The sequence below is a fragment of the Mercenaria mercenaria genome, chromosome 16 (assembly GCF_021730395.1).
Source record: "Mercenaria mercenaria strain notata chromosome 16, MADL_Memer_1, whole genome shotgun sequence".
In the NCBI taxonomy this organism is placed as follows: domain Eukaryota; kingdom Metazoa; phylum Mollusca; class Bivalvia; order Venerida; family Veneridae; genus Mercenaria; species Mercenaria mercenaria.
Genome location: NC_069376.1, coordinates 40,124,112 through 40,139,676, shown reverse-complemented (window position 1 = coordinate 40,139,676; position 15,565 = coordinate 40,124,112). Strand labels below are relative to the sequence as shown.

The 15,565-nt window shown below is 34.6% G+C and overlaps 1 protein-coding gene across 1 annotated transcript; it reads right to left on the bottom strand.

Moving 5' to 3' along the window:
• Positions 1-3,613: 3,613 nt before the first annotated feature.
• LOC128549312 (uncharacterized) lies at positions 3,614-6,355 on the bottom strand. The gene is made up of 4 exons (XM_053525892.1): positions 6,250-6,355; positions 4,562-4,810; positions 3,999-4,006; positions 3,614-3,637 (listed from the first exon to the last, which is right to left on the bottom strand). The coding sequence occupies exons 1-4, from the start codon at positions 6,353-6,355 to the stop codon at positions 3,614-3,616; spliced, it is 387 nt and encodes a 128-aa protein (XP_053381867.1).
• Between the last annotated feature and the right edge of the window lie 9,210 nt (positions 6,356-15,565).

Here is a 15,565-nt window from a genome sequence, read left to right as displayed (position 1 = left end):
AAGCATTTTTTGTGAATTTACAAAAGTTGAAATCAGGTTACACTAAACAAACAACTTTTAATTTTAGGCGTAACAACCCTTTCAATATTTAACTAATTTTAAAAACTGTAATAGGTTTGCCAGTATTTCACTGTCTAGCACATAATAAAAATTATGTCTTCAAAATGTCTAAGTACACAGGATTGGCTTGATACATTTATATCTGCCTTTGTATGTATTCTTGTAGTTACATTGATGAGTTTCCTTCAACTTATAGCAGCTAATTATGAAGTGTATTACATAATTAAAGTAAAGTACCAGCTCTCTTGACCATTTCTAGTTGACATGATTAGCAATGTCAATGTATGCTATAAATGCCTGTCTACAACCTGCTTGATACAATGATATTTGCTACATACGTGAACATCTCTCAGGGGTTGCTTTCAATACGTCTAATTGCTTAAGAAAATATATTCTCTGGCTTCTTTTTGATATTTCTGCAAACGTATTGAGACAGTATCACAACCAGATAATGCATTATAAAGAATGTTAGCTTTAAGTCTACATTCTTTCATGTGTCTTTTCCTGTTGGATTTGTGTCCTTGTTTTTATGCCAAAAAGACGGCTTACTACGGAATTAGTCAGCATGTACCAGAACTGTTTGAAACGGCCAAATGAAGCTACAGCTAACAACTAGCAAACTGTTTTACTATAGAAAGTAACAGTGTGTATCAGTGTTGGTTGCTCGTAACATTATGCCTTTGTGGTTTTGTTTTTATGCATTTACGGCAAACAAATGTGTACCATTTCGCATACCAATTAGTGCACCACATGTTGTGACTTCAAACTTTTGGAACAATACATGGTCGTGTTATGAACAAAGGTATCAAGCTGTAAGTCAGTAAATGGTGCAAGATAAAATTCTAGTTCCTAAAGGTAATAGACAGCATGAAAACATCTAAATTACCTGATGTTCACATTTCTAATATTTATATATGAAGCCATGTTTGTGGAGAGACATTAAGGTATGGACATACTAAATAGCTGGACTTCTTTATTCTAGATGAAGTTGACAAATTTCAAATGGCTACAGCATAGAGCAGGACCCGTTTTAAATGTCTGTAGCTTACATTTTTACATTTTCTTAAAGAATATTGTCAGTGCTGAAAAAACATCAAATGGGAGTCATGTACTTCAGTCAAACAAACCAACTACAATATCAACTAAAAATGATACCCCAAACTGTATGACCTACATTTCCATAATAAATCTGTCATACTATCATATTATTGCAAAAATGCTTCCTACATGTCAAGAATAGATCTGTTATGTGATTTCAGCAAACAAAATGTAAAAAAGGAAGGAAAAATGCTCTACAGAGTAAAGAAGGAGGACCCTTTGAATGCGCCATTTTGCAACTACCATGATTTTTCCGTGCCAGTTTTCTGTTTAGTGTCTTTATACCTTAATTGTGACCCTTGCATTGCTTAATTCTGTTGAATCTGGATTGACCACTTAAATGACACTTGACTTTCATTACTATGTACACTTCATAGAACCAATTAAATGCCAGTGCAATAACACATTCATGTATAAGAAATATAAATTTGTCAAACAAATGTATTAGAGAAGTACTGGGAAACCTGTTACAATTCTTAGATGTCTATTGAATGGGTGTAAATATCAGTATCTTTTATTTTATGGGTCTTTGGATGAGTCATTTGATTTGAAAACATGATTATGTCATATTACTGTTATGTAACATACAAAAATGATCCATTGAAGGGCCTCTCTTTTTATATAAATCTATTGCCCAAATAAAAATACAGATATATAGGTTAACTCATGGACCTAAACATGTGAATATTTTTTACTTTTTTTTTGATATGTTATACATTTGATCCATGAATACTGTTTTTTTACTTATGTCAAGTTCAGAAATATGATATTTTAACGATTGAAATAAATTAATTTGCCCTTTAAATGTGATTTTTAACAATTTCCCCTTTAAGGACCTCATATTGTTTTTCCTGAGTCATGTATATTGAGTGTGTATAAAATGTAATTGAATAAATTTTGTGTCAAGGGTTATAATTGGTTAAGGTAATGAATTAACATTTTTGAAATTGTTGTAGATATATTTAATTGAAATAAATAAAAGGTAGTTCCCCTTTGGGGCCTCATGTTTTGGTCTATTCAAGCCAACAAATCGTATATGTAGTCCATTTCTGATCCAGTATACTTTATAACACTTTATAATACAACTTTCATTCTTTCTTCATAAGAAACATCTTTTCACACGCAGTTTTGAAATTAAACATACAGTAAAATCTGATTGCCTCCCTTTTTAGTATGTATCTTGAGAAATAAAAGTTTTTTGTAGTAAACTTTGTATATTGTCAATACCAAAGGGTTGTTTGGCTATGCTATTGATACGTTATCCATTGTTTAGATCATATGAAACATTACTTTATTGATAAATTTCAATTTGAAGGAAAAAAATATTATTTTCAAGACATTTTTACCTCCCTTTTTTAAACTGATTTAAAAGGAGGTTCCAGGGCAGATATAGCGTGTCTCCTCCTCTTGTAGGATTTGGGATATCTTAAAGTAATATCATGCAAACTTTGGTGCTTTCTTCACAAAGGGGAACATCTTTGCCATTTTTTGTTCCATATCTTACTCGCTATTACTAATACAATACAATACAATTCAATACAATACAATACAATACAATACAATACAATACAATATACTTTATTAGCATTAAACATCATATACAGTGTTTATAGCTATGAAATTAACCTAACAATATTATATGCAGTGAGAGCAATAGTTCATACATTTCTGAAGAACAAAAGTTATGAATGAACAGAATAATACAATATGTTTATGACGTAATACGTTTTTTGTTTGCAAGAAGTTGACATAAGTGCATCAAATTTTTGAAGGGTTGGCCAATGGAGACAATATGGTTTGAAGTACTTAACTCTTAATTCTCGATAATGAGGACATACAAGAAGGAAGTGAAACTCCGTTTCCGGTTTTTGCATATTACGTGATTTACAGATTCTTTCTTCGCGCGGGATATTATGGTACCTTCCGGTTTCAATAAACAGGTCGTGTGATGATACCCTGAACCTTGACAAGGCAGTTCTGTACTTGTTTTCAGTAACAGTTTCCAGATATTTTTCCAGTACAAAATTATGCTTAAAAATGCAGTATATTTTCAAACGACTAGAGTTGTTTATATTAGAATACCATGATTGTAAGTATGTATCAATAATCCGCTGCTTAATTGCATTAAAGGGAATTTCGATATCAAATTGTTCATTCCAAAGATATAACAGTCCTAGGTCCGACAATATTGTCTTTATTTGGAAAGCCCAGTTTTTTTCGATTATAAGTTTGCCCCTGATCTGCGTCTAATTTAAGAAGTAAATAAATTTTCTTTGTAAGGGATGAATCATAAAGTGCTAGAATTTTAATCCAATATTTTATCAAGGATATTTTTCTGTAAACATTGAGTGGTAAGCGTCCTAGTTCGCAATAGAGTGCCGACAGATTTGTGGATTTTTTAACACCGAGTATCCGGCGCAGAAACTTGGTATGCACTAATTCTATGTCGGTAGCGTCATGCATTCCCCATATCTCTGAGCTGAAATTAAGGATTGAGCCAACCAATGAATCAAATAATTTGCATTTCTGGGCAATCGGTAGGTCTATATTTTCGAATGTCAGAAATAGATTATGGAGAGCAAAAGACACGTGTTGTGCAATACGTTTTTGACTACGATACCAGTTTCCGTTTTTGAAGAGAGTAATTCCTAGGTACTTAAACGATTCCACGATTTCTATCGCGCTACCATAGATATAAAATGCGTATTGTGTATGACCACCCCTTTCAAAGACCATGGCTTTAGTTTTGAGACGTTGATTTTCAAACCCCATCGGTTGCAGTAGTTTTCAACATCACATAACATTGATTGTAACGTTACTGGCGATTTTGCAAAAAGTACCTGATCATCTGCAAATAAAATTAAAAATAATTTCAACTCATTGACGGAGAAAATATCATTAAGATCACTGTTTATGTTATCAATGAGGTCATTCACGAATAGCATAAAAAGTAACGGTGAACTCGGATCCCCCTGTTTTAAACCGATGTCCGAATTGAAAAAGTTTGACAAGGATCTGTTGAACCTAACACACGATTTTACGTTGGTATACATGGATTTAATTGCTTTTACAAGTTTGCAACTTACATTTTTGGCTAAAAGATAAGACCTATCGACTTTGTCAAAGCATTTTTCGTAATCGATGAAGATGCAGTAAAGTTTTTCACCGGAGTTCAACACTTTCGAGACAACAGCATGGAGAAAAAAAATACAGTCTACAATCGACTTCCCTTTTTGGAAGGCAAACTGATTCTGTGTTATTTTTTCGTACATGTCACACCACTTCGTTAAACAATTAAGCAAGATTTGTGAATAAATTTTTGCCAGAATATTAACGAGAGTTATCCCCCGATAATTTTTTGAATCATTTATATCGCCCTTTTTGAAAATTGGCGTTATAATACCTTCACCCCAGCTTATAGGGTATTCACTGGAATTAAACAGTCTATTATAAAGTTTAAGCAGAAAAGGGGACATGATGTCATAAGCCGATTTAAAAATTTCGCCTGGCAAATTGTCCGTTCCAGGTGATTTATTATTATTTTGTGTGTAAACTGCCTCGTGGAGTTCGGTTTCTGTAATGTCCATGTCTAAAGTCTCGTCCTCTATATTCTGATCGAGATCAAAGTCATCATTTCCATTCAGCGGAAAATCTACGCCAAACATGTCATTAAAATGATCGTGTAACTGTGTAACCGTTAAAGTTTCTGATTTTTCATTTTTATTTTTATATGTATTTTTTATATTCTTCCAAAATTTCCTAGGTTGCTTTTTTTGCCATATTTCATTAATACGATTTCCTTCCCTTGTTTTAAACTTTTGCTTTGATCTTTTCTTAATCTATTATATTTTGTGCGAGCACCTACGAAAGCTGCACGCGTTTGCTCGTTTTTATGCCTATTAAAGACATTTCTTGCGGTTTTGAAATCTTTTCTCGCTTTAAAGCAATCCGTGTCAAACCATTTATTATTAACCCGATTGTGCGGATAGTTTATTTTATTTTTGTACGATTTATCAAATTCACTATGGGCGTGTTCTGAAACTAAATTTGTAAAACTTTGTACCACGTGGTCAATTGGTTGATCGGACACGTCTCTGGTAAGCTTTTGTAAAGCGTTGTTATTACGCATGAGGAGGTCCCTGAATTGGGGTATTTTATTGTAATCCCACGTTATTTTTGTATAAAAATCGTCTTTTTGCGACTCATTTAATTTCCGTGAGCGCGGCTATTTAGTATACAATGAGAAGAATAAAGGTGCATGATCTGAATATTCGTTAAACTCTTCAACTTCAAACTCCGATAAGATATCAAAGTTTAAAAAATCCAGTAATAGATAGTCAACTGTACTAAGGCCATTATGTGAACAAAAAGTGAATTTCCCTTCATTTCCCTCCGAGAGCAGGCGACCATTTGCTATTAGTAAGCCGGTTGATTGGCAAGTATCTAGTAAACGCCGCCCATAATAATCGGTCACGTGGTCTTTATTTATCCTGTGTGTTTACAAACGTAAAGTTATCATCTAAATACTTATCATATTCAAAAAAATCTAGCGAATTTGAAGTTCTACTATTAAAATCGCCAGTAATGAGTACTTTTCCTAAACCTGTATACTTAACAGCATCTAATTCTAGTTGGTCAAAATGATCAAAATCTTTTAAAACATTTGAATTGGTGGGGGGCAAATATGCATGACAAATGTATACATCATCGTCAAAATCAAATAATTCAGAGCAAATTCTTACCCATAATATACCATTTTGATTTTTTTCTACAATCTTTATGTGTCTTTTAAGTTCAGTTTTAAAATAGACAGATATTCCTCCACTAGCACGTCCTTTTTTCTAAATCTTGATTTATTCCCAAAAATATGATCACTAGTAAATCCCTGTATATCAGAGTTACTGTTATCAGATTGTTTCAACCAAGTTTCGTTAAAAAAAATAATGTCATAATTATTCACATATTCAAGAAAATCTTGTTCAGTAAGTTTCCGTTTAAGACCGTTAATGTTCCATGCAATGATCCTTAAAGATTGTTCTTCTTCACCCCGTTATGGTCGGTGTTCAACTCCATCGATAAGAAGTTTCTTACCGACGAACTTTACACTTTTCTCACTGTCCTTGGCTGTTTTCATAGCCGGGTACAACGGTTTCCTAGCTTCCCTTACGTCCCGCGGTAGTTGAACTCCGATTCCCATATTAGAATCTTTTAGCTGTTGCGCGCATGTCAATGACAGTTCTCTGACCTCTCCTTATCTCGCGGGTAATGAAATTTAGCCACAATGGGGCGGGGCTTCTTCCCTGGTGCCGGTTTCTTCCCGATCCTATGCACACGATCCAATAAGATGCCATCCGCCGTTGTCTCGTCAATTTTCATTTGTTCCTTAAATACCGTCTGGTATTCCATAAAATAACAAGTTATCGCGCATTGACCTTGTTTCGAGGTCGACCATTTTACTGTCAAGTTCCGTATTTACCTTCGTACATTCTTTCGATTCCTTTTCTAGAGTTTCACATTTTTTCTGTAGGTACTTAATCTCATCTTTAGCACTTTTCAGTTCACTTCTGTTATTTTCTACCGCACTTGATGTGAATTGACAAGATGTTTCTGTGTCAGATACCCTAGTTTCTAAAGTTTTGAATTTTCTTTTAAGGTCAGACACTTTTGAGTTTATCATATTTACATTTTTTTTATTTCATCGATTGTTTGCATTTTCTGTTTAATTTGTTTCATCTAGTCGAGGAGTTCGACGGCCCATGGTGGTGGTCCTGCCTGCATTCCAACATACCCTCCACCACTCAACTGGGTGGGGGGTGGGCTCTGAATGTAGGGTGACTGCATTCCATAAGCAGATTGTTGAAAAGCCATAATTTGATTCCCGAAAGTTTGTATATTTTGAAAATCACTTACTGTTTGTCCATACAGGTTTTTATATTTTTTAGTCCAATTATTCACCTGTGTAGGTTGTTTATCAGTTAATTTTCCCGTGAATTCCGTGCACTCCTCTAATAAAGGCGATGTAGCTTGTCGTTTGTTTTTTCGTTTTTTCTTATTTCCATCACTCAGATTTGGTGTTTTCTTATTGTCTGACATTTGTTAAATACTTAATGAAATGATTTAGTCCAGTTTTGTCCAAAATAATCCACTGTAAACACATTTTTTAAGATGAATTTCAGAGCCTAAAAAACCATGCTCTCACTACAAATTTGACATTGACCCTACTAATAAATACTAACCTGTTTAGTGTTTGAAATTATTTTTTGTTTACAAATTTAAGCTCCGCCTACAGAAACACAGATGTTTTCCTGATTCCCTGGTAAAGTTAACCTATCTTTCAAGCGAAAAATTGTTTAAATCATTAGAACAGCTATGTTATCACGGGGAAAACGGGTCATTCCCTTCCCCAAATCTGCAAAAATTTATAATAAAAAAGAGAAAAGAATGGAGTTGATCTTCGATCTGTTTGGTTTTGAATTATTCAGCGTGCTCTGGAGGCCGGTTTAAAAAAAACACAATAAAATTAAATTTAAACCAGTTACCGCGCCGACGGAAATATAAAGTTCCCGCGTGAAGTCCGAAAAATCTCCAGATGCGGAAACGGAAAACCCAGTTGTGCCACTTAAAATTTCTGAATGATGCGTTGTGATTATTGTTCCTAACTGTGTAAAGTCATTATTAAAATGAGGGACGAAAATGCTTTGAAGATAAATTTTTCAAATCTTTAACTTGCGTTTTGTGTTTGTGGGTTTATGGGCCATTTCCCCAACCTTAGCAGTTGGGTTTAAAACCCTTTAGCGCGGGGTTTTGAGGTCGCCTAGGATCATAAGGCCCGGGGTTCTACCCCTTAAAAGGGGGACTTGGGTTTTCTCTCCAAGGTTTCTTAACGTGTAGTTGACCTGTTTTAATTTTCAAAAGTTATTATTTTCTGTAACTTTTGCGCTGTGGGTAACAAAACTGATTCTTTTTTAGTGTGCACTTTTCCGTTGTAGTATTTTGGACTAGATACAAAAAGATTTTTCATTTGAATTTGTTGATGGATTTTTCTCTTGGAAATTAATTAATGTAGTCTATTGGAAAGTAAGAAACATTCTTTTGGTTTTGTTTTCTGTTGTTGTTGTTTTTTTTTTTTTTTGTTTTTGTTTTTTTTTTTTTCTGTTTTTTTTTTAATTTGTTTTTTTTTTCTTTAAAAATAGGAAAAAATTGCGTAAATTAAAGACCCCTTGTTTCTAGAGAATCGCGGATGCGTAGAGTGGTAAAACAAAAACCCAGCTCTTATACAGCGTTGTAATCTTTTGTATGTGGTAAAACGATGTAAGAAAAGCTGTTTACAAAATTTTCCCCGAAAATTTAAAAAAAATACGAATCCCATTGGACAAAAATAATTTAAAAACACTAAATATATTAATCATCACGATTTGCATGCGCTAAAAGAAATTTGTACTGATGCAAGAATTAACTGAATTCCATAGTAACCAAATTTACTCAGGGACTCTGTTATAACAAGTAACTCGTCCGCAATCCACTGTAAATTTTATTTTTATTAGCTTTTTTGAATGAAATTTCACAAACACGAAACCCTTTGGTTTTTTAATCCATGCTGCACATTGTAAAATTTAACGTTTCAACGTTTTAAACAACATAAAACAAAAACTTTTTTTTTAGTTTGGTAAAAAAAGGGGTTCTTTTTTTTTTTAATAATGTATTCATTTATGGGTTTTTTCCCGTAAATTTAAAAAGTAGATGGGTAAAAATAAAAATCTCCTCAAAATTTATTCAAGGGGCGGACTAATGGTAAATGAAGTCAAAATAGCCTGTTTTGGGCCCAAAACGAGACAAAACAAAAAATTGTGAGGCTTCTAAAAACGTGAGCTAAAAAATGTCGAACCCCAAACAGAAAAAAATGTTCACGAGTTGACAAAAAAACTCCTTGATAGTTGGCAATATTTTTTCAGAAAAAATTTTTTGCAACAGAATTTCTTGAAGTACAAGTTTGCAACAAAAAAAAGTTAAAAAAAAGATTTTTTGGGTATAGCCTTCCCCAAAAATGCAGAGCCCAAAGTTATATAATTTTCACATTGTTTTTTGTCTGTTTTAAAAGGGCCCCCCAAAAAGGTTAGTTTGTCTTTGAATGTAAAACGCAAAAAACGAGCAATTCAAAAAATTTAAAAAATGCCCCTGGCCATTTTTTTAAATTCAATAAATTCGAGAATTCGAAATCTCAAGTGAAACGCAAAAAACCCAGTGTGACGTGACTAAAACTATGAAAGACATATCCAGAGTCCCAAAAAACCATAGAAACCCCTTTTGAAAAAAGAAAGAAAAAAAAAACGAACCGCGAGATTTCAAAATATTGCCATTTTTTTAAATTTTCAACCCTTTCGTCGTTGACCCAAATGTGGAACCATGCCGTCCTGCCCCCTTTTTATTACTTGTTTGGTAACTAAAAAAGTTTGCGGCAAAAATTTTCCACATCAACTTTTCATTTTGGGTTTAAACAAACTTTTCATTTTGGTTTTGGGTATAATATGGGTCAAAAAAAGAAATTTGTAAAACCGAACAGTGTAAAAATATCCCAGACTTTTTTATTAAAGTACAAAACTTGGTAAAGCTTACAAAAATTTAGGAAACCCAGAGATTTAGCTGACTTAAAAAGAGAAAACATTAATTTTAATAGCTTGTTTCGGCATATTACAGTTTTTTTTTTTGATGGAGGGTGGGCACATCATAAAAAACACCAACTAAATAGAAAAGTAGGGGCTACTAGCCTGGTCCCCCGCTGGGTTTTTTTTTTTATATAAATAACCCCAAGCAAATAAAAAAATCTTTTGCCCCTAAAAAGACATTTTTCTTGGGGTCACCCGGTATGAAGTATTCCCGGGGCGTTGTATCCTAGAAAATGTTCTTTGAAATTTTTGGGTTCCCAAATTTACGCTATCCCTACTTTGGGCATGTTATATTCCAAATGTATTTATTGATACGTGTACTTTTTTGAAATTTTTGAGTCTTTAAAAAAGTTGTTTTTTTTGTGTTTTTTCAGGATTTTATTCTGTGCGGAAAGGGTTAAAAAAATACACCAACTGGTGGCCATGAAGTGTCTGGGGAAAATTTAAAAAGGACTAATCTTTTATGTGTAGCAAAAAGTTATCGTGAGGGGTTTTTTCGTGATATATTTACTGGGGTAGTATTAACCCCTTTAGAAAAACGACTGTCAATGTGCAAATTTTGTTGTGAAATTCACAATCCCTGTCCCAAAAATGCTTGTTTTTACTATTGCATGTGTCAGTATGGTATAACAATAGATGTACAGAAAACAATCAATAGGCTATAATCAATGCATCAGTTAACATGAGCACTCAGGTAAAAAGAACTGAAGTACAATTGTGTGACCAAAAATATTACCCTTAGTCGCAAAATGCTAGAATTTCAACAAAACAAATAACAAATATAAAATGAAATTACTTTTTTGTGACAGTTTGATAGGAATATAACTTATTTATGAGTATTTGATACGGAGCCATTATATCAAATTATCTGTTATTGAAATCATGAAATTGCATTTAAATTGAGGTAAACACCCTAGAATTTTCTCCGATGTCCTTTTTTGCTCTGGAGAATATTCGATGTTTTGTTGGATTTCACAAACTTTACATGGATATGGAGATAAGTGAATGCTCTTTCATTTGCTGACAGTTAAAGTTTAAAATAAATATTGTTTAAGACAATATATGATAAAATATACATTTTTCTTTGTTCTCAACAAAGAACGCTCACCAAATTCTCACATTAACACTTAAACGCAGCTGTACAATACGATAATCTCTGAGGGAAAATGGCTACTAGTAGCTTTATAATGGAATTAGAGCCTTTACTGCTGCATGACAATACTGAGATTAAGGTAACCGGGACGGTCAATTGCAACGGCCCAGAATATTATACGGAGAACTCCAATAAACCAATGGCAATACAAAATAACCAGATACTGATAACAAACTCCCCAAACGATAAATTGAATCCATCGACTTTTGACCTAGCCCAACATGAAGCCAGTGTCAGTGCTGACCTGGTTGAGATACAGCGACCGAAAGCATCTGTTCGTGACCTACTGTGTGACATGTTTGTCAATCAATTTCTTCTAGAATATCACAACTCGGAGTCAAATTTAGAAAGAAGCAGCCAGATACTATTAATATCCTCTGCGAGTGTGAGGAATTTCTTTTGACTCAAAATAGTAAACTAAAAAGACCCATCAAGGGAAGGCAACTTCTGTCAAATGTGCGTATGATATCCACGCACTAATATCAGTTCTTGAAGATGAACACTTTTCGACAATAAAGGACCTTACAAGTGCCGGGAAGAAAACCAGCAGGAAATCAACCGTGCTAGGGACGCCAAATGCAGCTACATCGCATAACATCTATCAATGCAAGGCAGAGATAACCCAGTTAAAGGCAACGATCACATCGATTCTAGCAGATGTTTTATTAATCATGCAAAGACATGCAGCAACGCAAAACATGACAAATGAAGATTTAAGATCGGTAACAAACTCTATGGCAGAACTCAAAACAGAAGTATCAGGAAATCTTTAGAATATGAAAGCGAACATGGATGAACTCACAGCGTACTTCTTATCCTGTCGGACAAGTATTATGGATTAATTCATGCAAGACAAATATACTTCGAAACGCATGTAATGACAAACAAATGCAAGGTAATATTCTAAATGTATCTTTTGCTTTGGCACACCTAAAGGCGTGTGTTGAGGAAATGTATATTAATATTAGGTTTCATTCTCCAGGTGCAGAATCTGACATCCCAAACCCAAGCCCTACCGTCCCTAACAGTAACTGTACCCAACCAGAATCTGATATCCAAGACTCAAACCACGTACTTCACAAAAACAACTATGCCCAACAATATTCCAATAACCAAAGCCCAAACCAAACCAGACCTCCCCTGGATACAACTGTCCCATAACTGAGTTTGATACAACCAGTTCGGCTCACACCCTCCCTGAAAACAACTGTGCCCAACGCAATGACTTGATATCTGCACTTAATGATGACTCTCTTATTGAAGTACAAGATTCCAGAGGAGTTGTCCCAGATAGCTGTGAATGTACAGCTTACCCCATCATTCATACAGTTACCAATATGGAGGTTATGGAAACTCTTTTGGGAGGTCTTCCTATTCTACCCATTATAACCAATCGAAAGACAGACATGTGTGACAACTCCCCCCCCCCCCCCCCCCCCCCCCAAAAAAAAAAAAAAACAAAAAAAAAACGGGTCTCATCTGGTGATACAATCCATGATTTAAATCCAGATGAGCCTCAGGCTTAAGACAGCTAAACCCAGATAACTTCACAACCTTGTCCTAACATCAAATGCCACCCACCAGTGGTACTAATAGACCTCGAGAGACACAGCGTACTGTAGTGATGACTTCTTACAGCATGTTCGTCGGCGAACGAATTGCTTCTATGTTGGCGATATCTGACATGCGGTTACAGCAGCAAAACTGGCAAAGTATGTAGGAGATAGGGGTCCTACAGTCACCAAAGTCTCAATCTTTCGAAATAAGAAATTTAGGACAACTGTTGTCTGAATCCATCTCGAAGACAGCGATCTGGACAATTTACTCGTCAATGACCCAACCTTTTGCCCCCAGGGCATTCAGTGTAGACCTTGGTTATCACAAAACAGTTATAAAAACCGTAATAATACCCCTTGATAAAAAAACAAAAACGAAAGGCCAATAATGAAAGGTCCCGGTACCCGCCTGTTGTGTGTCATTATAACTGTTATAGAGGTGATCCGTATAATCCGACTGATTACACTCCCTATAGCGCTCTTGACGATGACGTTGAGTAGAATCTTAGAGTTAACCAATGGTTATTAATCAAAATAAGTGTAATCTAAAAAAAGCAACATGGAACGCAACTGGCATCATGTCAAGTGTAAGCTACTAAGCAGTCTTTCTAACGAATAATGAAATAGACATATGTGGAATATCAGAGCACTGGCTGTTTAGAAGGGTTATACACTTCTTAGATAGTATAAACTTTAAATATACCAATTATGCAATATCTGACCCTGACCTTGATATTCAATCCTCCAGAAAAGTAGGCACAGGAGACCTTGCTCTTTTTGGCACAGAAACTTAAACTCAGCAGTAACCACACTAGAACTAAACTGTGAAACTTTTATCGGTATTCAAATTATGACATCCCCAAGCTGTTATATATTTATAGTACAAGTGTACTTTCCTTATAAAAACCACTCCTTACGCCTGTAACACATTGAAGAGTTAAAAAATGTCAAAATAAATGTACGTTGTTTATCATGGGTGATTGCAATACTGAACTCGAATCAAATCGCACTTGTTTTCCAATCCATTAATTTCATGCAAGTATTGTTGTATACCATGTATGTCAAACTTGTTGAAATAAAGTTTAAACCAAATCGCACTCAAACCCCGATCTGTATAGATTCTAGAAGCAAAATGCTATCAAATCTTATGGCAAAATGTGATCTCTTCAATCATTAAATACACATGTTGCGTGCCGCGGATCGAAGTTCAGCAATGTACTATATAACAGTGATAGGCAAACACTTATAGATCATATCATTGTAGAGGATACATTTTTACAAAATGTAATTGATTGTCAAATTCTAAATGACGATGCGCTTAATGTTTCCACACATCGACCTATTGTTTGTTCTTATTATATACATGCGGAGGTAGAAACAGAGCACACGAGTACCCGTTATAATAATGTGATAAATTGGTGAAATGTTAAGCAGGAAAGTTTAGATGCATATAAAGCATTCTTAGACGACAGTGACGTGTAAAAGTGCGCACTGAAACTTGAAATAAGTGATACTCAAGAAATAGACGACCTATACTCAGCTATAGTTCTTATAATCAATCTAGTGACAAACTTAGTACCTAAAGTACGCTTTAAGTCCTATATTAAGCCGTATTAGAATGATATACTGAGTCAGACGTCCCTCCATAATGATATGAAGGCAAAGAGACAAATATGGTTAAATGAAAATAAGTCGAAAGAGACGTTCTCCTATAGTAATTATAAAACAGCTAAACGATCCTTTAGAAGTTTTCACAGGGAGACCGTATTCCGCTATCTATTATGACAATAACAAATCCTGCAAATTAATAAATAATCGACGGAAAAAGCAGTCATTTAACGCTGGGTTTGCAATAAAGTTGAACGGCACAATGTTGAACGATCCTATGAAAATTAATACCAAGTGGAAAAACTATTTCAGTGAATTCTTTTCACCCTCTCATGACGCATCCTTCAGTCCGACTTATAAAGTTATAGTGGAAAATGAACTCAAATCATTAAAAGAATCATTAACACAAAAGTATGGAAAACAACATACAGTTGAAGAAGAAATGGTATTAAATGCTCTTAAATCTTGCAAAAAGGGCAAGGACTGTGGAAATATGCACGGTGGACCCCTATTGCGGAGTATATTAGTAAAGTTGTTTAATTGTATGCTTACCTTCTTACACACACCGGTCGACTTGAAAAAAGGGAATAATTACAACACTTCTCAAAGGAGAAAACAAAAAGAAAACTGACCCGAATAGCTATCGGGCAATTATGACGCGTGAATGTATTTACTATGCCAAGGAAAACAATTCACCAATTTACACGTGTTTCTTAGTTTGACAGAACCTGGATTTCTTTATTGCTTATTAAATTGTACAATACCGGTATCGACATAACACTGTTTAAATCAGTGGTGTCCATTTTTAACAGATTGCTTTAGCTGTGTAAAATCTCAGGGTTATACATCAGACTGGTTCCAAATTTTACAAAGAACTCGACAAGGCCCGTGCCTCAGTCCAAATCTCTATCTCATATTCATTGATCATTTAATGAATGAAATTGAAAATAGTGAATACTGCTTCAAGCTGAAAGATATGCTTTGCAACTGTCCACATTCGATAGATGACATAGTGATTATCTAACGTTAAACACGGTCTGGACAATCTTTTTGACTTATGTTTATAAAAACTCTCAAAACGAACGCCATTTGTACAATGCAGTCAAGTGCAAGGCTGTTGTTTTCAATGATAAAAGTAAATTATCGCGTGTATGGGAACTTTGAGAAAATGAGTTCAACGAAACGGATGAATATTTCCATATGGGAGTGTCATTTAATAAGCCGCTATCATTAAACGAAAATAAAGACGAAAGTTGTACAAAACTTCGTAAAGCTTTTTATAGCACTGCGAACTGTGGGATACAAAAACATGGACTAAACCCGCTAACATCTAAGAAAATATGTGAAGCAGTAGCATTACCGCGGGCATTGTATGGGAGCGAATTATGGAGTGACATTACAGATACACAGTTAGCTCACTTGGAATG

Excerpts from the sequence above, each read along its gene's own strand:
- LOC128549312 (XM_053525892.1), bottom strand. The coding sequence starts at position 6,355 with ATGGGAATCGGAGTTCAACTACCGCGGGACGTAAGGGAAGCTAGGAAA. Across the intron at positions 4,811-6,249 it reads GAAAAGTGTAAAGTTCGTCG|ATTTTCCGCTGAATGGAAAT; the intron begins GTAAGAAACTTC and ends TGTTTGGCGTAG.